At 42.4% G+C, this 24,967-nt stretch overlaps 3 protein-coding genes across 4 annotated transcripts in view; all 3 read right to left on the reverse strand.

Moving 5' to 3' along the window:
• The window catches only part of LOC124035569 (terminal nucleotidyltransferase 4B-like), a 34,074-nt gene extending 20,794 nt beyond the window's left edge, over nucleotides 1-13,280 (reverse strand). The window contains exon 1 of the mRNA XM_046349060.1: nucleotides 12,441-13,280. Within this exon, the coding sequence (XP_046205016.1) occupies nucleotides 12,441-12,958 (518 nt within the window). The 5' untranslated portion in view covers nucleotides 12,959-13,280. The remainder of the gene's footprint in view (nucleotides 1-12,440) is intronic.
• Nucleotides 13,281-14,779: 1,499 nt separating this feature from the next.
• Nucleotides 14,780-21,612, reverse strand: LOC124035568 (HEAT repeat-containing protein 3-like). The gene is made up of 15 exons (XM_046349059.1): nucleotides 21,335-21,612; nucleotides 20,077-20,249; nucleotides 19,649-19,736; nucleotides 18,979-19,082; nucleotides 18,669-18,778; nucleotides 18,418-18,558; nucleotides 17,934-18,235; nucleotides 17,500-17,590; nucleotides 17,124-17,278; nucleotides 16,839-16,921; nucleotides 16,441-16,577; nucleotides 16,205-16,293; nucleotides 15,904-16,047; nucleotides 15,559-15,735; nucleotides 14,780-15,456 (listed from the first exon to the last, which is right to left on the reverse strand). The coding sequence occupies exons 1-15, from the start codon at nucleotides 21,476-21,478 to the stop codon at nucleotides 15,343-15,345; spliced, it is 2,052 nt and encodes a 683-aa protein (XP_046205015.1). The 5' UTR covers nucleotides 21,479-21,612; the 3' UTR covers nucleotides 14,780-15,342.
• A 315-nt stretch (nucleotides 21,613-21,927) lies between these two features.
• On the reverse strand, nucleotides 21,928-24,812 carry LOC124035570 (nuclear envelope phosphatase-regulatory subunit 1). 2 transcript variants are annotated; one of them, XM_046349061.1, is made up of 6 exons: nucleotides 24,667-24,812; nucleotides 23,804-23,875; nucleotides 23,507-23,580; nucleotides 23,255-23,364; nucleotides 22,531-22,585; nucleotides 21,928-22,366 (listed from the first exon to the last, which is right to left on the reverse strand). In XM_046349061.1, the coding sequence occupies exons 1-6, from the start codon at nucleotides 24,701-24,703 to the stop codon at nucleotides 22,325-22,327; spliced, it is 390 nt and encodes a 129-aa protein (XP_046205017.1). In that variant the 5' UTR covers nucleotides 24,704-24,812; the 3' UTR covers nucleotides 21,928-22,324. The 2 variants fall into 2 exon arrangements, with proteins under 2 accessions (XP_046205017.1, XP_046205018.1); XM_046349062.1 differs by having other exon boundaries at nucleotides 24,679-24,799.
• Nucleotides 24,813-24,967: the final 155 nt, after the last annotated feature.

The raw sequence follows: 24,967 nt of genomic DNA on the forward strand, positions 1-24,967 counted from the left end.
CCTTGACTAACGCGAGCCTGAATAGGCGATCCCCCAGGTATCACAACCAAAAGGAAAATGCACCTGGATGTGAATTCTGTACATAATGTTTCTGCCACCGCATCTTAAAGCAAAACATAGCTGCTGTATATCAGCACAGCGATCACTCACCTCAGATTAGACAAAGATTCTCTTCAACTAGCAGGACGCACAGGACATACTTCGAACACTAGACAAGGCCAACATTACAGTTATTGGCAAGAGGACGAGACGCAGGTACAGAGGACACAAAGCGGGGTGCCTTGTAAGGACCCACAGAAGGCGAGTGGAAAAGCTGCAGTTACCGTCATTATTACTCGCCAACGTGGAATCATTGGACAATAAATTAGACGAGGTACGATCACGAATATCCTACCAACAGGACATCAAAAACTGTAACATGTTATGTTCCACAGAATCGTGGCAGAATGATATGGATATTCAGCTCATGGGATAATACGCTGCACCAGCTAGATAGAACAGCACACTCCGGTAAGAAGGGGGGCGGTATGTGCATATTTGTAAACAGCTGGTTTTCATCTATACTTTTCGTGCCTGTTTATTTACCACCACAGACGGATGCTGGCACTAAGACCGCACCTAGTCAGCTGTAGAAGGAAATTAGCAAGCAGAAAACAGCTCACCCAGAGGCGGGGCTCCAAGTAGCCGAGACTTTAATGCAAGGAAACTTAAATCAGTTCTCTCTCATTTCTATCAACATGTTAAATGTGCAACCAGAGGGAAAATAATTCTAGATCACCAGTACTCCATACACAAAGACGCAAAGCTCTCCCTCAATTTGGTAAATCTTGCCACAATTCTATCCTTCCGATTCCTGCTTACAAGCAAAAATGAAAGCAGGAAGCACCAGTGCCTATAAAAAAAAGTGGACAGATGAAGCAGATGCTAAACTACAGGACTGTTTTGCTATCACAGACTGGAACATGTTCCGGGATTCTTCCAATGGCATTGAGGAGTACACCACATCAGTCACTGTCTTTATCAATAAGTGCATCGAGGACGTCGTCTCCACAGTGACTGTACGTACATACCCCAACCAGAAGCCATGGATTACAGGCAACATTAGCACTGAGTTAAAGGGTAGAGCTGCCGCTTTCAAGGTGCGGGACTGTGACCCAGAAATCCTGGTATGCCCTTCGTCGAATCATCAAACAGGCAAAGCATCAATACAGGACTAAGACTCAATCATACTACACCTTCTCCTACGCTCGTCTTATGTGGCAGGGCTTGCAAACTATGATAAACTACAAAGGGAAGCACAGCCGCGAGCTGCCCAGTGACACGAGCCTACCAGACGAGCTAAATCACTTCTATGTTCGCTTTGAGGCAAGCAACACTGAGGCATGCATGAGAGCATCAGCTGTTCCAGACGACTGTGTGGTCATGCTCTCCATAGTCGACGTGAGTAAGACCTTTAAACAGGTCAACATTCACAAGGCTGCGGGGACAGACGGGTTACAAGGACGTGCTCCGGGCATGTGCTGACGAACTGGCAGGTGTCTTCACTGACATTTTCAACATGTCCCTGATTGAGTCTGTAATACCAACATGTTTCAAGCAGACCACCATAGTCACTGTGCCCAAGAACACTAAGGCAACCTGCCTAAATGACTACAGACCCGTAGAACTCACATGCGTAGACATGAAGTGCTTTGAAAGGCTGGTAATGGCTCACAACAACATTATCCCATAAACCCTAGACCCACTAACATTTGCATACCGCCCAAACAGATCCACAGATGATGCAATCTCTATTGCACTCCACACTGCCCTTTCCAAAAAGAACACCTATGTGAGAATGCTATTCATTGACTACAGCTCAGCATGCAACACCATAGTGCCCTCAAAGCTCACCACTAAGCTATGGACCCTGGGACTAAACACCTCCTACTGCAACTGGATTCTGGACTTCCTGACCGGTGCCCCCGCACATTGGCTAGCCGGACTATCTACATTGTGTCCCGCCACCCGCTCTTCTATGCTACTGCTACTCTCTGTTTATCATATACAGTGCCTTGCGAAAGTATTCGGCCCCCTTGAATTTTGCGACCTTTAGCCACATTTCAGGCTTCCAACAAAGATATAAAACTGTCTTTTTTTGTGAAGAATCAACAACAAGTGGGACACAATCATGAAGTGGAACGACATTTATTGGATATTTCAAACTTTTTTAACAAATCAAAAACTGAAAAATTGGGCGTGCAAAATTATTCAGCCCCTTTACTTTCAGTACAGCAAACTCTCTCCAGAAGTTCAGTGAGGATCTCTGAATGATCCAATGTTGACCTAAATGACTAATGATGATAAATACAATCCACCTGTGTGTAATCAAGTCTCCGTATAAATGCACCTGCACTGTGATAGTCTCAGAGGTCCGTTAAAAGCGCAGAGAGCATCACGAAGAACAAGGAACACACCAGGCAGGTCCGAGATACTGTTGTGAAGAAGTTTAAAGCCGGATTTGGATACAAAAAGATTTCCCAAGCTTTAAACATCCCAAGGAGCACTGTGCAAGCGATAATATTGAAATGGTAGGAGTATCAGACCACTGCAAATCTACCAAGACCTAGCCGTCCCTCTAAACTTTCAGCTCATACAAGGAGAAGACTGATCAGAGATGCAGCCAAGAGGCCCATGATCACTCTGGATGAACGGCAGAGATCTACAGCTGAGGTGGGAGACTCTGTCCATAGGACAACAATCAGTCGTATATTGCACAAATCTGGCCTTTATGGAAGAGTGGCAAGAAGAAAGCCATTTCTTAAAGATATCCATAAAAAATGTTGTTTAAAGTTTGCCACAAGCCACCTGGGAGACACACCAAACATGTGGAAGAAGGTGCTCTGGTCAGATGAAACCAAAATGGAACTTTTTGGCAACAATGCACAACGTTATGTTTGGCGTAAAAGCAACACAGCTCATCACCCTGAACACACCATCCCCACTGTCAAACATGGTGGTGGCAGCATCATGGTTTGGGCCTGCGTTTCTTCAGCAGGGAGAGGGAAGATGGTTAAAATTGATGGGAAGATGGATGGAGCCAAATACAGGACCATTCTGGAAGAAAACCTGATGGAGTCTGCAAAAGACCTGAGACAAGACAATAATCCAAAACATAAAGCAAAATCTACAATGGAATGGTTCAAAAATAAACATATCCAGGTGTTAGAATGGCAAAGTCAAAGTCCAGACCTGAATCCAATCGAGAATCTGTGGAAAGAACTGAAAACTGCTGTTCACAAATGCTCTCCATCCAACCTCACTGAGCTCGAGCTGTTTTGCAAGGAGGAATGGGAAAAAGTGTCAGTCTCACGATGTGCAAAACTGATAGAGACATACAAGCGACTTACAGCTGTAATCGCAGCAAAAGGTGGCGCTACAAAGTAATTAACCTCTTGCTCCTACCTGACACGCAGGCGTCCCATCTAGACATCTGGAAATGCAAATGCGCTACGCTAAATGCTAATAGTACTAGTTAAAACTCAAACGTTCATTAAAATACACATGCAGGGTATTGAATTAAAGCTACACTCGTTGTGAATCCAGGCAACACATCAGATTTTTTAAATGCTTTTCGGCGAAAGCATGAGAAGCTATTATCTGATAGCATGTAACACCCCAAAAGACCCGCAGGGGACGTAAACAAAATAATTAGCATGTAACACCCCAAAAGACCCGCAGGGGACGTAAACAAAATAATTAGCATAGTCGTCGCTACACAAACCGCACAAATAAAATATAAAACATTCATTACCTTTGACCATCTTTGTTGGCACTCCTAGATGTCCCATAATCACTATTGGGTCTTTTTTTCCGATTAAATCGGTCCATATAATAGCCTAGATATCGATCTATGAAGACTGTGTAATAAACTAAAAAAAATAGCGTCTTGTAACGTCATTTTTTTAAATTAAAGAAGTTGACGATAAACTTTCACAAAACACTTCAAATACTTTTGTAATGTAACTTTAGGTATTAGTAAACGTTAATAAGCGATCAAATTGATCACGAGGCGAAGTATATTCTTTAGCTGTCCGTCTGGAAATAATGTCCGGGTAAATCTCAACCAAAATATCCAGTCGGAGACCGGAAGAAATGCGCTGCCTTGCGTCTGTTTGACCAAGAAACAAAGCCTAGGCAAATGACAAGACTCTAGACAACGTGTGGAAGCTGTAGGTATTGCAACCTCAGCCCCATTAAATGTGGTTCACCTTTATCAATGGGTTCAAGTCGCGCATGGATATATTTTTCCATTTTCAGTGATCAGATTTTCCTGCACTTTTCGATGAAACGCACGTTCTGTTATAGCCGTGATTTAAACAGTTTTATAAACGTCTGAGTGTTTTCTACCCACACATACTAATCATATGCATATACTATATTCCTGGCATGAGCAGCAGGGCGCTGAAATGTTGCGCGATTTTTAACAGAATGTTCGAAAAAGTAGAGGGTAGGAGTAACAGGTTAACTTAAGGGGGCTGAATAATTTGGGAGGGAGTGACTGGGAAGCACAAAATTGGAAAGTGATCTAATCTAAATTTGTCACGTGCGCAGAATACAACACCTTACAGTGAAATTCTTACTTACAGGCAAACAGTAAAAAAGACTGAGAAATTACAGGGACCAGAGACCACAAGCCTGAAAAACACTTTCTGAAAGAGACACTACCAGTTGGCAGATGTCTTAGCTTTACATTTATATATCGTGAAATATCTGTTCATAATGCAACTCAGTAACTAAGCATTGTGAGCAGAATAAGAACCAGAAGTTTGAGAGACCGAACCTGGTTGTGACTGTGATCCAGGCTGTACAGTAAAGGTTGGGGTATTAGAGTAATCACTAAGGAATGTCCTTATGCAAACAGTGTGCTTCATATTACTATAAATGAGGATCAGCCTGGCTAAGACTTCGCTCTGGGCTCTTGCATGTTGCTAGCCTACGCTTGTCAGGCACGTAGAAGAGAAAACAAAAACGCCTCTAGACCTCAGCCTTTAAAACAACATTCCACCCACCTCAGGACATTTCTCTAGTTTAAACTAGTAAGAACTTCATTTCTGAAATAGCTCTATGTCACACTAAGATTATATAAACTAATTGGTCAATATGTTTTTTCAAGACAGACCTGGTCCGTTATACTAATACTAAGACTAATAAACAGAGGAGACCCAGGCAAAATCAACAATGATAAGATAATGCACCTGGATGGTTGCAAAGCAGCACATTTCAGCGTCACGTGTCTGGGGAAATACCCTCTGTCATTATAGAGAAAATGGTTACAGTAACCTAACCTCTATATCTGCTTTCTACCAACCTTATTATTGATCATAATCAGTAAATTAGTATAGCCAACTTATGTTAACTTCTTGGATATAGGGGGCGCTCTTTTAATTTATGGATAAAAAAACGTTCCCGTTTTAAACAAGATATTTTGTCACGAAAAGATGCTCGACTATGCATATAATTGACAGCTTTGGAAAAAAAAACACTGACTTTTCCAAAACTGCAAAGATATTGTCTGTGAGCGCCACAGAACTAATGCTACAGGTGAAACCAAGATGAAATTTCATACAGGAAGTGCCCCAGATTTTGAATGTGCTGTGTTCCAATGTCTCCTTATATGGCTGTGTATGGGTCACGAATGAGCTTAGACTTTCTGTCGTTTCCCCAAGGTGTCGACAGCATTGTGACGTATTTGTAGGCATATCATTGGAAGATTGACCATAAGAGACTACATCTACCAGGTGGCCGCTTGGGGTCCTCCGTTGCAATTATTGCGTAATCTCCGGCTGCATGTATTTTTCGTTTGCTTCGAGGAGAAACACAGCTGCCACAAATTATTTGTCATCGAATAGATATGTGAAAAACACCTTGAGGGTTGATTCTAAACAACGTTTGCCATGTTTGTCGATATTATGGAGTTAATTTGGTAAAAAGTTTGGCGTTGTAGAGACTGCATTTTCAGATTTTGTTCTTAGCCTGCTTCCTCTCTCAGGTTGGTAGGCTATGACGGGTGTACAGTCCTCTTCTGGCTGTCCCGGGTGGAGATTATAACAGAACATGACCAAGATGTTTAAATGTTCATAGATGATCAGCAGGGTCAAATAATAGTAGTCACAGTGGTTGTAGAGGGTGCAACAGGTCACCACACTTAAGTAAGGGTTTCATAAAAATACTAGAGTTCAGACTCTACTAACAGGACCTTTATGGCTGGGAGGGTATACTTGCCCTGTAGCTACACGGTTACTACCACAAGCCCCACTAACTGTTCATCCCTGAGTACTATGTTTGTGTCAGAAGTGGGACACTCTGTCAACTCTCAGGCCTTTATGTATGGAACACTTCGAGAGAAGGGGAATAGTTTAGTCTCCCTATACATGTGGTATACTATGGCTTCTGAACAAGATTTCTGACCATTTAAGATACATGATGTGCATAACATTAGAAGCCTCCTCCCTAAATTGGCTATATTCACTGCTTTAGCACACTCTCAACCTGGATGTCCTAGGCGTGTCTGAATCCTGGCTTAGGAAGGCCACCAAAAATCCTGACATTTCCATCCCTAACTATAACATTTTCCGACAAGATAGAATTGCCAGAGGGCAGAGTTGCAATCTACTGCAGAGATAGCCGGCAGAGTTCTGTCATACTATCCAGGTCTGTGCCCAAACAGTTAAAGTGTCTTCTTTTAAAAATCGGCCTTTCTAGATACAAGTCTCTCGCCATAGCCGCTTGTTGTAGACCCCTTCAGCCCCCAGCTGTTCCCTGGACACCATATGTGAATTGATCGTCCCTCATCTATCTTCAGAGTTCGTACTAGAGGTCGACAGAATATGATTTTTCAACACAGATACCGATACCTGATTATCGGGGGACCAAAATAAGCTGACAGATTAAAATCGGCAGTTTTTTTTTATTTTAAATTTGTAATAATGACAATTACTACAATACTGAATTAACACTTATTTTAACTTAATATAATACATCAATAAAATCAATTGAAAATCTATTAGCGCGCACCCTGCTAACTAGCTAGCCATTTCACATCGGTTACACCAGCCATTAGGCTGATAGGCTTGATGTCATAAACAGCGCTATGCTTGCGAAGAGTTGCTGGCAAAATGCACAAAAGTGCTGTTTGAATCATTTTGAAAACAAAACGTTTATCATTTCAGTGAAATACAGAACCGTTCTGTATTTTATCTAACGGGTGGCATCCCTAAGTCTAAATATTCTTATTACATTGTACAACCTTCAATGTTATGTCATAAGAAAGGCATTGGTGTTTATGGTTAGGTACAGTCGTACAACGATTGTGCTTTTTTTTCGCAAATGCACTTTTGTTAAATCATCCCCCTGCGTTGCATCGATTTTATGCAACGCAGGACACGCTAGATAAACTAGTAATATCAACCATGTGTAGTTAACTAGTGATTATGATTGATTGTTTTTTATAAGATAAATTTAATGCTAGCTAGCAACTTACCTTGGCTTCTACTGCATTCACATAACAGGCAGGCTCCTCGTGGAGTGCAATGAGAGGCAGGTGGTTAAAGCGTTGAACTAGTTGACCGTAAGGTTGCAGGATTGAATCCCAGAGCTGACAAGGTAAAAAAAAAATCTGTCGTTCTGCCCCTGAACAAGGCAGTTAACCCACCGTTCCTAGGCCGACATTGAAAATAAGAATGTTTTCTTAACTGACTTGCCTAGTTAAATAAAAGTTATAGGTGTAAAAAAAAAACAGCCAAATCGGTGTCCAAAAATACAGATTTGATTGTTATGAAAACTTGAAATCGGCCATTCTGATTAAATCGGTCGACCTCTAATGTGGACAACTACAAATACCTAGGTGTCTGGTTAGACTGTAAACTCTCCTTCCAGACTCACATTAAGCATCTCCAATCGAAAATCAAATCTAGAACCGGCTTCCTATTTCACAACAAAGCCTGCTTCACTCATGCCGCCAAACATACCCTCGTAAAACTGACTATCCTACCAATCCTCAACTTCGGCGATGTCATTTACAAAATAGCCTCCAACACTCTACTCAACAAACTGGATGCTGTCTATCACAGTGCCATCCGTTTTATCACCAAAGCCCCATATACTACCCACCACTGCAACCTCTTTGCTCTCGTTGGCTGGCCCTCACAACATATCCATTGCCAAACCCACTGGCTCCAGGTCATCTATAAAAAAGACTTTGCTAGGTAAAGCCCTGTCTTATCTCAGATCACCGGTAACCATAGCAACACCCACCAATAGCATGCACTCCAGCAGGTATATTGCAACCCAAAGCCAACACTTCCTTTAGCTGCCTTTCCTTCCAGTTCTCTGTTGCCAATGACTGGAACGAATTGCAAAAATCTCTGAAGCTGGAGTCTTACATCTCCCTCTCTAGCATTAGGCATCAGCTGTCAGAGCAGCTTAACGATCACTGTACCTGTACATAGCCAATCTGTAAATAGCATGCCCGACTACCTCATCCCCATATTATTACTTACCCTCTTGCAACCCAGTATTTGTACTTGCACATCATCAACTGCACATATAGCACTCCATTAATGTTAAATTGTAATTATTTGCACCTCTATGGCCTATTTATTGCCTACCTCCCTACATTTGTACACACTGTACATAGATTTTTCTAATTTTATTTTATTGACTGTACGTTTGTTTACGTGTAACTGTGTTGTTGTTTTTGTTGCACTGCTACGCTTTATCTTGGCCAGGTCGCAGTTGTAAATGAGAACTTGTTCTCAACTGGCCTACCTGGTTAAATAAAAGTGTGTGGGGGGGGTGTTTGCATCTGCCCAGCCACGGCACTTGTGAAGGTGGTAAATGACATTTTGATGGCATCGGACCGAGGCTCTGCATCTGTCCTCGTGCTCCTAGACCTTAGTGCTGCTTTTGATACCATCGATCACCACATTCTTTTGGAGAGATTGAAAACCCAAATTGGTCTACACGGACATGTTCTGGCCTGGTTTAGGTCTTATCTGTCGGAAAGATATCAGTTTGTCTCTGTGAATGGTTTGTCCTCTGACAAATCAACTGTACATTTCGGTGTTCCTCAAGGTTCTGTTTTAGGACCACTATTGTTTTCACTATATATTTTACCTCTTGGGGATGTTATTCGAAAACATAATGTAAACTTTCACTGCTATGCGGATGACACACAGCTGTACATTTCAATGAAACATGGTGAAGCACCAAAATTGCCCTCGCTAGAAGCATGTGTTTCAGACATAAGGAAGTGGATGGCTGCAAACTTTCTACTATTAAACTCGGACAAAACAGAGATGCTTGTTCTAGGTCCCAAGAAACAAAGAGATCTTCTGTTGAATCTGACAATTAATCTTAATGGTTGTACAGTCGTCTCAAATAAAACTGTGAAGGACCTCGGCGTTACTCTGGACCCTGATCTCTCTTTTGAAGAACACATCAAGACCATTTCGAGGACAGCTTTTTTCCATCTACGTAACATTGCAAAAATCAGAAACTTTCTGTCCAAAAATGATGCAGAAAAATTAATCCATGCTTTTGTCACTTCTAGGTTAGACTACTGCAATGCTCTATTTTCCGGCTACCCGGATAAAGCACTAAATAAACTTCAGTTAGTGCTAAATACGGCTGCTAGAATCCTGACTAGAACCAAAAAATTTGATCATATTACTCCAGTGCTAGCCTCTCTACACTGGCTTCCTGTCAAAGCAAGGGCTGATTTCAAGGTTTTACTGCTAACCTACAAAGCATTACATGGGCTTGCTCCTACCTACCTCTCTGATTTGGTCCTGCCGTACATACCTATACGTACGCTACGGTCACAAGACGCAGGCCTCCTAATTGTCCCTAGAATTTCTAAGCAAACAGCTGGAGGCAGGGCTTTCTCCTATAGAGCTCCATTTTTATGGAACGGTCTGCCTACCCATGTCAGAGACGCAAACTCGGTCTCAACCTTTAAGTCTTTACTGAAGACTCATCTCTTCAGTGGGTCATATGATTGAGTGTAGTCTGGCCCAGGAGTGGGAAGGTGAACGGAAAGGCTCTGGAGCAACGAACCGCCCTTGCTGTCTCTGCCTGGCCGGTTCCCCTTTTTCCACTGGGATTCTCTGCCTCTAACCCTGTTACGGGGCTGAGTCACTGGCTTGCTGGGGCTCTCTCGTGCCGTCCCTGGGGGGGTGCGTCACCTGGGTGGGTTGATTCACTGTTGTGGTCGGCCTGTCTGGGTTCCCCCTTGGGTTGTACCGTGTCGGAGATCTTTGTGGGCTATACTCGGCCTTGTCTCAGGATGGTAAGTTGGTGGTTGAAGATTTCCCTCTAGTGGTGTGGGGGCTGTGCTTTGGCAAAGTGGGTGGGGTTATATCCTTCCTGTTTGGCCCTGTCCGGGGTGTCCTCGGATGGGGCCACAGTGTCTCCTGACCCCTCCTGTCTCAGCCTCCAGTATTTATGCTGCAGTAGTTTGTGTCGGGGGCTAGGGTCAGTTTGTTTATCTGGAGTACTTCTCCTGTCCTATTCGGTGTCCTGTGTAAATCTAAGTGTGCGTTCTCTAATTCTCTCCTTCTCTCTTTTTTCTCTCTCTCGGAGGACCTGAGCCCTAGAACCATGCCCCAGGACTACCTGACATGATGACTCCTTGCTGTCCCCAGTCCACCTGGCCATGCTGCTGCTCCAGTTTCAACTGGCCTGGGCCCTAGGACCATGTCCCAGGACTACCTGACATGAGGACTCCTTGCTGTCCCCAGTCCACCTGGCCATGCTCCTGCTCCAGTTTCAACTGTTCTGCCTTACTATTATTCAACCATGCTGGTCATTTATGAACATTTGAACATCTTGGCCACGTTCTGTTATAATCTCCACCCGGCACAGCCGGAAGAGGACTGGCCACCCCACATATGCTCTCTCTAATTCTCTCTTTCTTTCTCTCTCTCGGAGGACCTGAGCCCTAGGACCGTGCCCCAGGACTACCTGACATGATGGCTCCTTGCTGTCCCCAGTCCACCTGACTGTGCTGCTGCTCCAGTTTCAACTGTTCTGCCTTATTATTATTTGACCATGCTGGTCATTTATGAACATTTGAACATCTTGGTCATGTTCTGTTATAATCTCTACCCGGCACAGCCAGAAGAGGACTGGCCACCCCACATAGCCCGGTTCCTCTCTAGGTTTCTTCCTAGGTTTTGGCCTTTCTAGGGAGTTTTTCCTAGCCACCGTGCTTTTACACCTGCATTGTTTGCTGTTTGGGGTTTTAGGCTGGGTTTCTGTACAGCACTTTGAGATATCAGCTGACGTACGAAGGGCTATATAAATAAATTTGATTTGATTTAAAGTGGGGCAGAACTCACTGATTTCACCTCTCTTTTCCACGGTCATTAAGAAATAGATTGCGACTTGGGGTTGTGGTTAGATGTGGGTCTGTTATGTTTGCTATATGTACTCTGATAGTTATCATTGTTTGTTCCATTCTCCAAACATCCACCCTATTATGACTTTAGATAAAGGAATAAATTGTGTTTGTGATGCCAAAGTTAACTCACAAATGTGAGGATGTGCGAGTTGGAAAAAACCCACGCTGTTTAATAAAGAACAAGTCTTGTTCCTTCAAACATAACATTGGCGACGATGACTTTATTGTTGTCCCATGTAAAGAAGTCAGAGTAGATCTGCTGTCTAAAGAAATTGATGGATTTCTTAAATCTCGCAAATCTAAATTTGGGAAAATACTAACTATGACCAAAAGTATACTATTCACACCTTTTAATAGATTTGGAACTAGAATAGATGCTTCTATTATATCAACCAGATAATTGTTTTTTCGGTTTTAATTGCTGCAAATTGGCAACAGTGAAACAGAAATACCAGCATTAGTTAGGCAGGCTTAGCCTGACAATCAGTAACGTGTCAACTATCAATAAAATAGTTCTGCATTGACCTGACTATGCTTCCCAAACAGTACTCGTACTTTTAGTCAAATGTCAGTGGAATGGATTTGATTTTTTTGCTTTGCTCGTCAGCGTAGCGAACACATGCAGATGTTGGCAACCACGAGGTAGCTAGCTACCAAGGTCATAAAACAAACTACTGGAGGTAGCTAACTAACAAGCTAGTTGACTGTCCCATTGCCTTCAACTGACCTTAGCTGGTTAGGAACGTCCCCTAAATGACGGATAAAGACGCGTGACGGTCAAATCCGCACGCCTAAATATGGCTATGACGTCTAACCATAGGAATATGTGCGCTCACGTCACCAGCCAAGTTAGCTGGCCGGCTAGTTGTCTAACCAACTAACGTTAGTGTGGCAGAGATAGATAGATAACGCGTGGTTTATAATTAACTTGTAACGTTATATGAACTAGCTAACGTTACTTGTAGCTGGTTTTTATTTGTGTAATTTTGATTCTTACCCCAAGATTCCTTCAGAGTAGTTCTTGACTTTCCATGGTGTTCCCGTGTAACCACAGCCTCCGGTCTCGAGGCTACTGTTGAATCCATAAGTGCTAGCCTTGTTGTCTCTTTTCCTTTTGTTGGGGTGTCCTGAGACCCCAGAGACCCGAGAATACACTTGCCCCCCCCCTGCGCTGCCTCTCCCCAACGATGAACGGTTGTTGTGGTTGTTATTAGCTTCCAACGGAATAAAGTCTCGTTGTTCGACTACATCTCGGTCTTTCGTTGAGTTGGACATTCCCTGGTTCCGGGGTTCGCTGTTAGTGACAGCTCCGTTCTTGCACGAGATCACGTTACCCAATGTCCCGTTGACGTTCTTTTTCGGACTGAGGCTTGACGTGCTTGACAAACCACCAGTGTTACAGTTGTTATTGAAGTACAGATTCCCCAGTCCTTGAGTTGTTTCCCAAATCTGCATCCACAGGCTGTTGGCTGGTCCACGTTGTTCTGGCTGAAACCAAGCGATTCTTGGATCCATCAAACGACACTGCCCCAGAGCCTGGCTCAGTTCGCGTAGCTAAAGCTAGCACAGTGGCTAGTTAGCTAACCTCACCCGTAAGCTTCACAGCGGACTAACGTTAGCTAGGTAGGTTACTTCAAATTGCTATAAAATATCTAAATCTGCCATCCATGACTTAAAAAGAATATCAGTTATTATTATTATACAGTAGGCGACGTGCGGATGTTGGCAAAGTTTGGATTCAAGAATAAAGGAAACGTGCGCGGTTGCCTATCGAAGCGATTCTGACCCCTTTCTTCTGATCGTGGGTCCTCAATGGCGGACACTGCGCAGCCGCAGATTCACACAGAGTGAAATGGTGATTCGAAAAGGGCGGAGAAAGTGTCGTTCTTACGCAAGAGCAGAACATTTTACTTGTTGCGTAACAATGGGCGATTGATGAATGATTTTCACAGAACATGGGGTACACACACTGAAATAAGTATGTGGGAGGTTTGTAATAATATAAAGCAAAAATAGACCAAACTTAAATGGTTATTTCATGTCATGACAGGACATTCTATCCATCAGGCTGATACATTTAAATTCCATTATTTCAAAGTATGAAAGCAACATATCAATGCGGAAGCAATACACCAACAGCAGTGCCTTCTCCCTTGTCAATGAAACCACCATTGCTGAACTATTTTCTAAATCCAAAACCACAACTTGCTCCCTTGACCACTGCCTTAGTTAAGGCATGCCTCTCTGTTCTCTGCCTCCTGGTGGTCAAGATTGTAAATGCATCTCTCATATCTGGCATTGTTCTAACTCCTTTGAAAAGAACGGCAAAAACTCCCTCCCATACGGAAGAAACAGGGCCTGGACCCCGAGTTTCTCACAAACTACAGGCCCGTCTCAAACCTCCCCTTCCTAGCCAAAGTGCTTGAGTGGGTGGTAGCATGACAAATCCAACAGAACATGACCTCTCATGGACTTTTGGAACCCAACCAGGTCGGGCTTCCGGTCTGTGCATAGCACTGAAACTGCTGTGGTAAATACTAAAGACTGACCTCTTCACACAGGCTTTACCCATAGTCTCTGTTGTCTTTGCTTTTATCTTCTGTCTAATTCACTTCCTTGATTGGTCTGTCATGTTTAGTGTTCTCCATGGCTAGTAGGTTATCATGTTTAGTGTTCTCCATGGTTAATCTGTTATGTTTAGTGTTCTCCATGGTTAATCTGTCATCATGTTTAGTGTTCTCAATGGCTAGTCAGTTATCATGTTTATTGTTCTCAATGGCTAGGCCGTCATGTTTAGTGTTCTCCATGGTTAATCTGTCATCATGTTTAGTGTTCTCCATGGTTAATCTGTCATCATGTTTAGTGTTCTCCATGGTTAATCTGTCATCATGTTTAGTGTTCTCAATGGCTAGTCGGTCATCATGTTTAGTGTTCTCAATGGCTAGTCCGTCATGTTTAGTGTTCTCCATGATTAATCTGTTATGTTTAGTGTTCTCTGTGGTTAATTTGTCATCATGTTTAGTGTTCTCAATGGCTAGGCCGTCATGTTTAGTGTTCTCCATGGTTAATTTGTCCTTATGTTTAGTGTTCTCCATGGTTAATTTGTCCTTATGTTCAGTGTTCTCCATGGTTAATTTGTCCTTATGTTTAGTGTTCTCCGTGGTTAATTTGTCCTTATGTTTAGTGTAACGGTACTTTTACATACTTATTTTTGCTTTTTATCCTGCTGATTTGTGTCATGAAAAGCACAATATACATTTTATATTCTCCCCAATATCAGAACAAGGTAATCAATTTACTTTCAGCAACCCAAATCATGTTAACTAAATCACCTTGTAAATGGATGGCGAGTTCTGCTTTATTCACATCTCACATGATCAGTTGACACTGGGCCTGTCGATCTCATTTTGGACATGACATGGGGTCAGTTAGCGGATTCTTGTGTGACTACAACTGGTCATTCCTAACATGGAGGGCTACAGTATGATAGTGTGTGACTTGAAAGTTGGTTGATAAATATGTGTAAAATAAACCATATGTTCTGTCAATTTCTTTAAAATACAGCACATTGAAATGTACTTTTATGCATAAAATAATAATGTAAATGTAAAATAATTTGTCACTATGTACTGCAACATTCATTCATTTAAAATAGTGAACCTCTTTCTTTTTTGTACACATAATTATGTAAACACTCACTTAGCAAGGACAATAGTTACGCATTTCAGTTAAAACAAAAAGATAACCAACATGAAAATCAGTTATATAGATGTTAAAGGGATAGTTCACTCCAAAACAATGATTTTTGGACTGAACAGTCCCTTTAATGAGGGTCTATTGTACTGTATATTCTGAGTCATTTAATCTCAGCCAGATGGTGTAGTAGTGTCAGGCTGCTATCATTTTTTCACCACAGTCTCCAAGTAGCCAATAAACCTTCTTAGGTTGACTTTGATGTTGTCCAGCACACACAGCTGCTCAGGGCTGTACTTTCCCTTCCCCTCTTTACGAATCTGCACATAGAGGACAGGAAACAGCAATAAACAGATGACAACAGTGATTTGCATAAAGAATGCATACAAACTGTTCCTAGTGATGGGCTGCAGCTCTATTACCTTAGCCTTGAAGACAGGTTGAAGTGCCTTCAGAGCAGACAGTAAGTTGATGTTTTCAGCTGCCCTCTCTGCCTCGTCTCCATCCGCAAAAACATCAAACAGAGCATCCAGGGCTTCTCCACAAACCACAAGGTTGGCATCCTTTGTTGCAACTTGGAGTAAGGCATTGCCAATCATCTATAAAAATATATTGCAGTGTTATTACATCATGGTCACATAGCCAAGATGGGTTAATAAAGCATAACATTTTTTTTAAAGAACAAAAATAGTTAATTCTGAAGTAATCATTAGCTATCTAAAACACATTTCATACAAAAAAAACTAAGGATGAAAATAATAAAGTACCTGTAGAGTTTCAGCTGTCCCATTCTCTTTAGCCAGTGTGCTTCCTGTGATGCCTAGGATGGCCAGAGCGTTCACTCTCACACTGACCACGTCACAGCAGGTCGCTGCCTCGCTCAGGCTCATCAGCTGCTGGGGGGTCATACACTGGCAACACACCAACACAGACATAAACAATGAGTCATCCAAGAGACATGTTGGGATAGTGCTGTGGTACGATATAAACTAACAGACAGATGACAGTAAGGCTTGGTAAAATGTACTTCAGAGGGAAACTCTCCTCTGCTTGAGTCAGCTGTCTTACCTGTGGGATTTTCATATAGGCTATGATCTGTAAGAGGGATCGCATGGCACTGGTAACTGCCTCAAGGAATTCCTCCTCCTTAGGGATCTCTGAGTAAGCAAATTAACCAAAAATAAATTAGGAATGAGACAATAACTCTCCTTTGTTAAGGTCATTGCTGTGAAAGTGAATCAACCTACCAAGTAAAATAAAGATTTAATACAAATAATGAAGAGATGGTACGACATAGATCTAACCTGGAGGACTGAAGACCAGCGTGGACAGGTGTTGTGCGACAGCCTGAAGAGCTGCTGCTCCCCCTAGGGACTCAGCGTCCATAGTAGACAGCATGTTGTGAAGGCACGTCAGGGCCCTGTACTGCACCCGATGCATCCTGGGGGAAAATGGATTTTAGTCAACTCCTAAAGGCAGGTAGCGATGTGGTAAACAAAGTGTATACCTGTAATGCCATTATTAGCCAGAAAAATAGAATACCTCAATCAAGTGGGGCCATACATTGACGCATACTGGTTCTGTGTTACTAGGATCATGACAAACCACTCAAATTATCTTGTGATCTGGTAGATCACAGAATATCTAGTGTCTCGTTCTTTTTAGGGCAAAGAAAATGACAACATGCTAGACAGATAATTACTTTTTTATCAAGATTTTCCAGGTGGGATTGTGACGACATACGTCCATCGCCTCGCTGCTGGGGAACTGGGTCTTCTTGAGAACCTTGAACATATAGAGACATGGATGGTTATCACCTTCATACAGTGTAGTGGCTATAACAGAGACAGTAGGAACACACATTAGTCTAGTACCATGACATTACTTATTTTATATTTTGCATGTGAAAACAGAGGGAACATCAAAAAAGAAACATGAGAAGTGAAGTGAAACAATTATGCTAGGTGAGGAAGGAAATCCCCCACACCTTCTCTGGGATGTTGTGGTTGATCAGAGCCGTGTGGACCTCAGCAGACAGACACAGTGGGGACAGGAGGCTGGTGTTCCCTTCAGAGAGGCCGTCAGGACACATCTCACTCTCGTCGCTGCTCGACGCCTCCTCCCACTCATCGTCTGACGGGTCTACAAAAAAACACACCATGAGCCACAACAGCCGACGTGCACCTCAAAAGCAAATAAAGCTCATTTTAAATCCTAAATATGCATTTGAGCATCAAACAGTAAAAATGCTGTAGTCTTATCTATGAACATGCACCAGACAGCTGTGTCAAACAGTAATGAAAACAAAGCTCCCCAGGTCAGTACTGCTCTGCTGCCCAAACACTGCTGCCCACAGCACTCACCATCAGAGCAGCACATGTTGACGATGATCTCCAAGGACGTCTGCTGGGCTGTCAGCAAGGCCGTCGCCTCCCTCAGCTCCTCCTTGCCCCTCTGGAGAAAGAAAAGCAGACTATTGACACTGCAGCAGGGACACAGCCACCTCTTACGTCCCTGAGTAAACCCTGCTGTGTCCCTCTCTTCCTGTCTGCTGAACAAAGCGGTATCTTCCTGAAGAGAGAGCCACTACAACTCTGAATACCAACTGCAATACTCTGTGCTGCTTCATCAATATTCAGCTGTTTCACAGCATTCAACAGTGAGGAGTCAGGTACGTACTCTGAATATTAAAAACTGAAAGTGCAATACTCTTTACTCAACCCTGTCACTTTGGATCTCTAGAACCATAAATGAAAAGGGTTTGTTTCTGAGAAGGAAAAAAAAGGACAGGACTTACAGGCAGGAGGTCAGAGAAGTCTGTATCTATCTTGGTTGCCTTTCCATTCCTCCTCAGTCCAACCCCCTCCTCCTCATCATCCTCCATCTCCTCTACAGGCATATTCCCTGCAGCTGCCTGGTGGTCCTCCATGTTCCCTGCCTCTGAGGCAGTGGCACTGCGGGCCACCTCAGCCTGGCGGAGCTGGGGTATCAGTGTGCCAGCATCCAGCTCCAAGCACTGGGACAGGGTGGCCATCAGGGTGGTGAGGGTCTGAGCCTGGTGGGCCGTGGGCAGGCTGCTCTTCAGGTTCCACACTGACCCTGTCAATGGACGGAGCACAAAGCACACAATGAGCACTGGAATCAGGCTAGTTATTTAGTTAACAAACAGCTTCCAACCCCTGACTCTAGTCAGAGAATGAATGCAGAGTGAATGACCGGTTGACATTGTGAGGTAAAAGAAATCTGTAAATAATGTGACAACAAATATGTTGTAGCCATACCTGCAGCCAGTGTCCTGAGCAGTGTGTGAGCCATGTCCGCCTGTGAGGATAGCAGCACACTCTCTAGAGTCCCTAATACAGCATTGTTCATACTACACAGCAACTCTGCGTTGTCCTCAGTCACTGTGTGCAAACAGTGGGCTAAAGACAGAGGGAGCAGGGACTTACTACAAAATACATAATCAAGTCAAATATTTAAATGGTGAAAATGCTCATTAAAGTCGTGTGAAAATTGGTTTGATGAGACTAACCTGCAGACAAAGCCAGCTTGATGTTGTGAGTGTGTCGCTCCAGACACTGTAGGATAACATCCAGAATGCCTGCTTTGTTGAACACAGAGAGTGCCTGGCTACTGCTCTCACTGACAGACAGGGTGATAATTCAACAGGAGAGTATGGTGTGAAAGAACCATAGAAATATTGGCAAGCTAACAGAAATTAATACAATTTTGGATCTCTATGGGTAGGCTACTGGACGCATGTCCAGATCACTAGGTGGACCGACCAGCTGACATTTGTGTTACTACTACTGTTACTACTACATTTATTACTTTTTTCTTACCAGAGATTCCACAGCAAGTTAACTGCTTCATTGGCTACATCTTCCACTGTGTTTTTCTGCCCTTTTAACGAGAGGGCAGCGTTGGTTTCAAACCCAGCACAGCACTGTGGAGAAACAGTACTGGGGTTCAGACACTTTGAAAACAAATACATGTGTATTTGAGTATCTAGTACTTAATATACTTTTTTGTGTGATTATTTTCAAATACACAGCCCAGAACAAGTACCTATATTTGAGTATTTGAATGGTCATTTGTAAAAATAAAATAAAAATAAATAAAAAATAGGCTACCAAACTGTATTTGAGAGAATTTTCAAATTCTTATGTCAAATGCTGTTTCCAAGTGTATTTCCTAATACATTAAAATATTCAACTGCTTGTCTTTTCAAATCAAATATAGGCCTATCTATCTTAATACTTACTTTGAGTGTAAGTAATACATATTGGAAGTAGTATTTGAACCCAGGCCTGGAAAACATACAGCCCTATAAAATATCTATGCATTGATGTGACTAACCATCAATGAATGGAGATATGTAGATGCTTCACTTTTCAGACATGCACACCATGAAACATGTTGTTCAAAATTTGAAAAAACAACCTTTGCACAGCAGGGCCACACCCATAAATACATCAACTTTAAGGAATGATTTACGAGGGAAGGCCTCACCTCTCGAAGCAGAGCAGTCAGAGGAGTCATGACGTCCTGTTTCACCATGTCGTCACACACCTCATGACCCCCACAGGCACTCAGGTTCCTGACGTGAGAAGAACAATTCACACAGTCTTTGACCGATAACTATCACATCAGTGCTAACAGTTAATTGAGGGTGTGGTATTTCAAGAGGACTCTTTCAGTTTCTGTTTAGCAAGCCATAGCATCCTTCACTAATCAACTTCTGTCTTACAGCACATAATGGCTTCAACAACCATCTACATTCAAGTCTAATATTTAGCACACTCTCTGAACAATCTAGCCATATCTGATAGGCGTGATCCTCAGTTAGACTCCACACCATCCCGCTCACATTTCTCAGGGGGTCTGTTAAGTGGCTAGTACTGGGTATTGAACATTCCTTTGCGAGGCTGAGGGCTTACCTGAGTGCCCCTGTGGCAGTCTCCCTGACGGCCAGGCTGCGATCCAGCATTAGGGGCCCGAGACGTCTCACCGCATCCCGCTGGAGGAAGCCTGGGATGGTCTGGCTCTGTTGCACGAGGCGTGATATGCTGGCACAGGCAAACTCACGCATGTCTGCACTGGGACTCTGCAACTAAACACATACAGTATAAACAGGGGTTATTTGGATATTCACTTTTCCATACCATCTGTGTTCTTTTATCTTCTAGTTGTATATGTGGGAAACACTGTTTAGTGGCACTGAACTAGATTTTATAATGTACTGAACAAAAATATAAAACGCAACATGCAACAATTTTACTGAGTTACAGTTCATATAAGGAAATCAGTCAACTGAAATAAATTCATTAGGCCCGGCCAAATCTATGGAATTCACATGACTGGGCAGGGGAGCAGCCATGGGTTGGCATTGGAGAATGAGTTTTTCCGGAACAAAAGGGCTTTACTAGAGACAGAAACACTCCACAATTTAATCTGCTGTCCAAGTGGCTGGTCTCAGACGATCCCGCAGGTGAAGAAGCCGGATGTGGAGGTCCTGGCCTGGTGTGGTTTCACATCGTCTGCGGTTATGAGGCCGGTTTGATGTTCTGACAAATTCTCTAAAACGACGTTGGAGGTGGCTTACGTTAGATAAATTAACATTCAATTCTCTGGCCACAGCTCTGGTGGACATTTTTGCAGTCAGCATGCCAATTGCACACTCCCTCAAAACTTGATATATCTGTGGCATTGTGCTGTGACAAAACTGCACATTTTAGAGTGGCCTTTTGTCCCCAGCACAAGGTGCACTTGATATGACACCTGTGGAAGGATTATTTTTGCAAAGGAGAAATGCTCACTTACAGAGGTTTAAGCTATTGGTCAACAAAATATGATTTTTGTGCATATGCAAAACTTCTGGGATCTTTTATATCAGCTCATGAAATATGGGACCAACAGTTTACATGTGTTTATATTTTTGTTCAGTATACTTGTGAAATATAAATATTTGTATTTTAGGGGGGCACACTTGAGCGTGAACATAACGTAATAACACGTGTGTTTTTTTGCATATGCGGGAAGATCCTTAGGAAGACATTTGTCTTATGGACACATTGGTAAACAACATTGACATGCCTATTAAATGCAGAACTGACCTGCAAGCATTTATAAAATAGAGTGCAACATAAAATCAATTAGACCGAAATAACAGTAGTTATCAGATCTTGGGGCTCTTACTTTCTCCAGTAACTCCCCAGTTGGAGAGTCGACTCCATCGAAGACTTCACCGTGGTCCGGTTCCATTTCCTTTACAGCAGTTACCGACAGTCCCTCTGCGTTGAACTGTGGACGTCTAAATTTGTTATTCTTACTTTTGCCCATAGCTTATTTCGATTAAGTGCGAAGCGATATTGATCTATCATGTAGTAGGCTGTCACACTCTCACGTTCCTCATCATTTTAAGACATGTGGAACATCCGTGGAGATTCGTCCGGTGCCGTAAAATGGTACTTACTCTCACAAAGCAGAAGGGGTGGCGTATTTATGTCGCAAAGACGAGACCAGGGCCCTGTTTTTAAACTTTATAGATTAATCCTTCTACTCCCTTTGAAATAATTATCGGTCTAACATGGCTGGAAAACAAACTAATTTGCAGTGAATATAGTTAAACAATGTTTATACGTATGAATACAATAAAAATAACTGTAAAGACAATTACACACTGAGGAGATACTTTCAAACAAGTTGTACAGGCATTCACAATCTGAAGCAAAAGCATAGCGAAGTCTACAGGTTGCAACCATATACTACAGTAAATCACAGGAAACACATTTCATACAAGTATTTATTAGGTATATAACAATTAGTTTAAAAATAGAAAAATGTATCTAAAACAAATGCCTGTCATCGTTAGAAATAAACACATCTGAACTCATGGCGAATGAGTTATGTCAAAGGGTGTGAGCCCAGAAGCAGCTTTAAGGGAAACCATAACACTGACTGAGATGCTGTTAAAAAGGTGTTTGATGTCCTCTCCCCTCACAATCCTTCATTAATACGTAATGGAGCACAACATAATCACCCCTCTGTATTTCCCCAATCTCCTTCCTTCTTACATTGTTTCAGATCCTCCGAACAGGATTCTGGTCCTTGTGTCAGTCTGTCTTTCAGTGGGAATCAACATAGTCATTAAGAACATTTTATTTCCCCACCTCTCCAAGTTTGTGGTTATTGGATGTGTGGCCGTGGTTTGAGAATTAGTTTCCCCGTCTGTAAGAGACATAACCATCAAAGTCAATACAATGCAGAGATGTACAGGGAATAATTCAAAATCATACTTTTAAATTATGTAATGGATGACCAAAAACATGACAGCTGGATTGAATTGATTGGGAATTAAGGTAATCCCAATTAAGATGATTTATGCAACTTACATCATCGCAGGACATGTTGTATTCCGCTAAAACTGTCCGACAGCGAGCTGCAATACTTAAAGAGAGTGAGTTAAAGGAGAATTGTCCTATTTCTGAAGTAAATCTCAATTTTTTAGTAAATGGCATGTTATAGAAGGGTCCAGACACTTCTCTTGTGATTTGGCTTGTTTTTGAGAAACTAACCACAACAGCGATTCAATTTCTCATTACTTGTTGTGCAGTATCAGGCCACACAAGACATGAACAAAAGCAACAACACATTTTTTGGGGGGAAACAAACACGCTCTCAGTATAGTGATGTATAGGATTATTAAGGCCACCAGGTCCATAGCGGTCATTAACCATCCAACAGTATCACTATTTACTTAAAGGATTATGTTCAGTACAGTGATGTAGGTCTTTAGATGTTGTACACATGAAATTGTGTCATTTAGAACTTCATCCGCAGCATTTTAATCCATTTTGGTCAAGTAGCACCGTTTCCCCCACGCAGCTGTGCAGGCCGAGCGAGTCCCTATTGTACACTGACATAGCCCACGCAACACAGCTGGTAGAAGAAAAGTCTTGAGTTGCACAAAATGGAATATAACGTTGCGGATAAAGTTTGGAATGTCACAATTTCATGTGTACAACATCTAAAGACCTGGGATACTATATTGGCAATTCTCCTTCACAATCCTACTGAAAAGATTAAGTGTGGAACTTTAAACAAGAGGAAGGATACATTGATGGTGCAACGACTCGCTTGTGTATTCCAGCAAAGAACAGAGCGATCAAAGTGATGCAGCTGATGGTAAAGAACGGATGGTTCCACAACGATGAGAAAAAAGACACCTGAGAAAGACAGCCGGAGGTACAGAGAGATTAGACAGGCAAACACACACAACCAAACTAAAATCACAAACACACTGATCTGTGTGAAAGGTATCCTACTTTATCACATACACAATCAAGCTGCCATCACAAACATACTGACCTTCTGTGTGTCAGGGTCTATCAACCAGTTCCAGGCTCCAGTTGCAGTACAAACAGAGACCACTATTAGAATCACTGAAACAATGTGAGATATTGAATTATATCACCATAAAAAAAAAAGCCAGAATAATGTGGGCCTGAATCCTGGTACAAGAAAATACAAAATACTCAGGCTGGGAGGCCATTTACTCTTGAAATGATTATGGTTTGACAGTTGCAGTGTAGTCATTGATTATAGTTAGTCAGTTTCAAGCATCATTCATTATGGTTAGACAGAATTGGAACTACAAATACTTACTTCGCCACCTCCCAGTTGCAGGTTGCAAACAGGAGACGTATTCTGTTAATCTTCTCTCAAAAGCTTTTAGATCTGCAAAAACAAGCTGTGCGTCAGGGCATTCATCTACATTTCTATCAATGTTCTTGATCAACACCACATGAAGGAACATACAATATCCTTTATATGCGCTGTGCTTGATTGGTTTGGAACCGATGGAGTAATTCAAAAAGTAAATTAAGCACAACTGCATAGTGAAGGCTCCGATTCCACTGAATTGCTATTGGAAGAGTAAATTGTAGCTTCAGTGTTAACCGTTACATCTTCACGAGGACGCCTGTCCAAAGGGACTTAATTATGTTTAGTTTGGACTGGCAAAACAAGCCTATAGTTAACGAACGACCTTTATGATAACCTGGACATAAATAGAATCAATCAAATGAGGTAAAGTACGCGGATACGTTTGCATTGTTTAACCGTTCTGGCGCTACCTGTCCTGGTGAGCGTGCAGCGGTGGTCTTCTGGGGCTATCAACTACCGGTATGCTAACTATTTACAGCATAGCTAGCTAGCCGGCTAATTATTGTAGCTAACAAGCCTTTGTGTGCAGTTATTTTGTACAAGTTAATGTCGAACCCCCGCGGAGGGAAATCAGCAAAAATGTAATTAGCTTGAGTTTGGTATTTTCACGAATTTACAAATTAATGTCCTTTAAGAGAAAAGGTTAGCCTAGCTAGCTACGTCACCGCGGCTGGCTAATCAAGCTAACAAACGACTCAAGTGAATTGTGAAGGCACGTTTGTCACCGTGCGTTTTACTTTATAGCGAAACTTCACTTATAATAACATGCATCATGATTTGTGAAAATAAATTAATTTGCTTGCCATGTTGACTACCTTCGGCCTGTTCCAAGGAATTCATTGCTCTTTTCTCCGGCTGGTGGACGTGCTAGCTAGTTCTCCAGGGCAATTGGGAACAGGCGAAAACCTTAACGTGGATTGGCCGATGGGCAATTGGGAACAGGCGAAAACCTTAACGTGGATTGGCCGATTTCGGAAAATGTACAGTGATTGGTTTAAACAAGTAACTGCTTCGGCGCAACCCCTAGCACATACGCATCCACTCTTCAGATATGATCTGAAAGTAGGTTGCGGAGACTAAATAACCATTGAATATGTATTTGTT

This window comes from Oncorhynchus gorbuscha, linkage group LG05, assembly GCF_021184085.1.
Source record: "Oncorhynchus gorbuscha isolate QuinsamMale2020 ecotype Even-year linkage group LG05, OgorEven_v1.0, whole genome shotgun sequence".
NCBI classification, from domain to species: domain Eukaryota; kingdom Metazoa; phylum Chordata; class Actinopteri; order Salmoniformes; family Salmonidae; genus Oncorhynchus; species Oncorhynchus gorbuscha.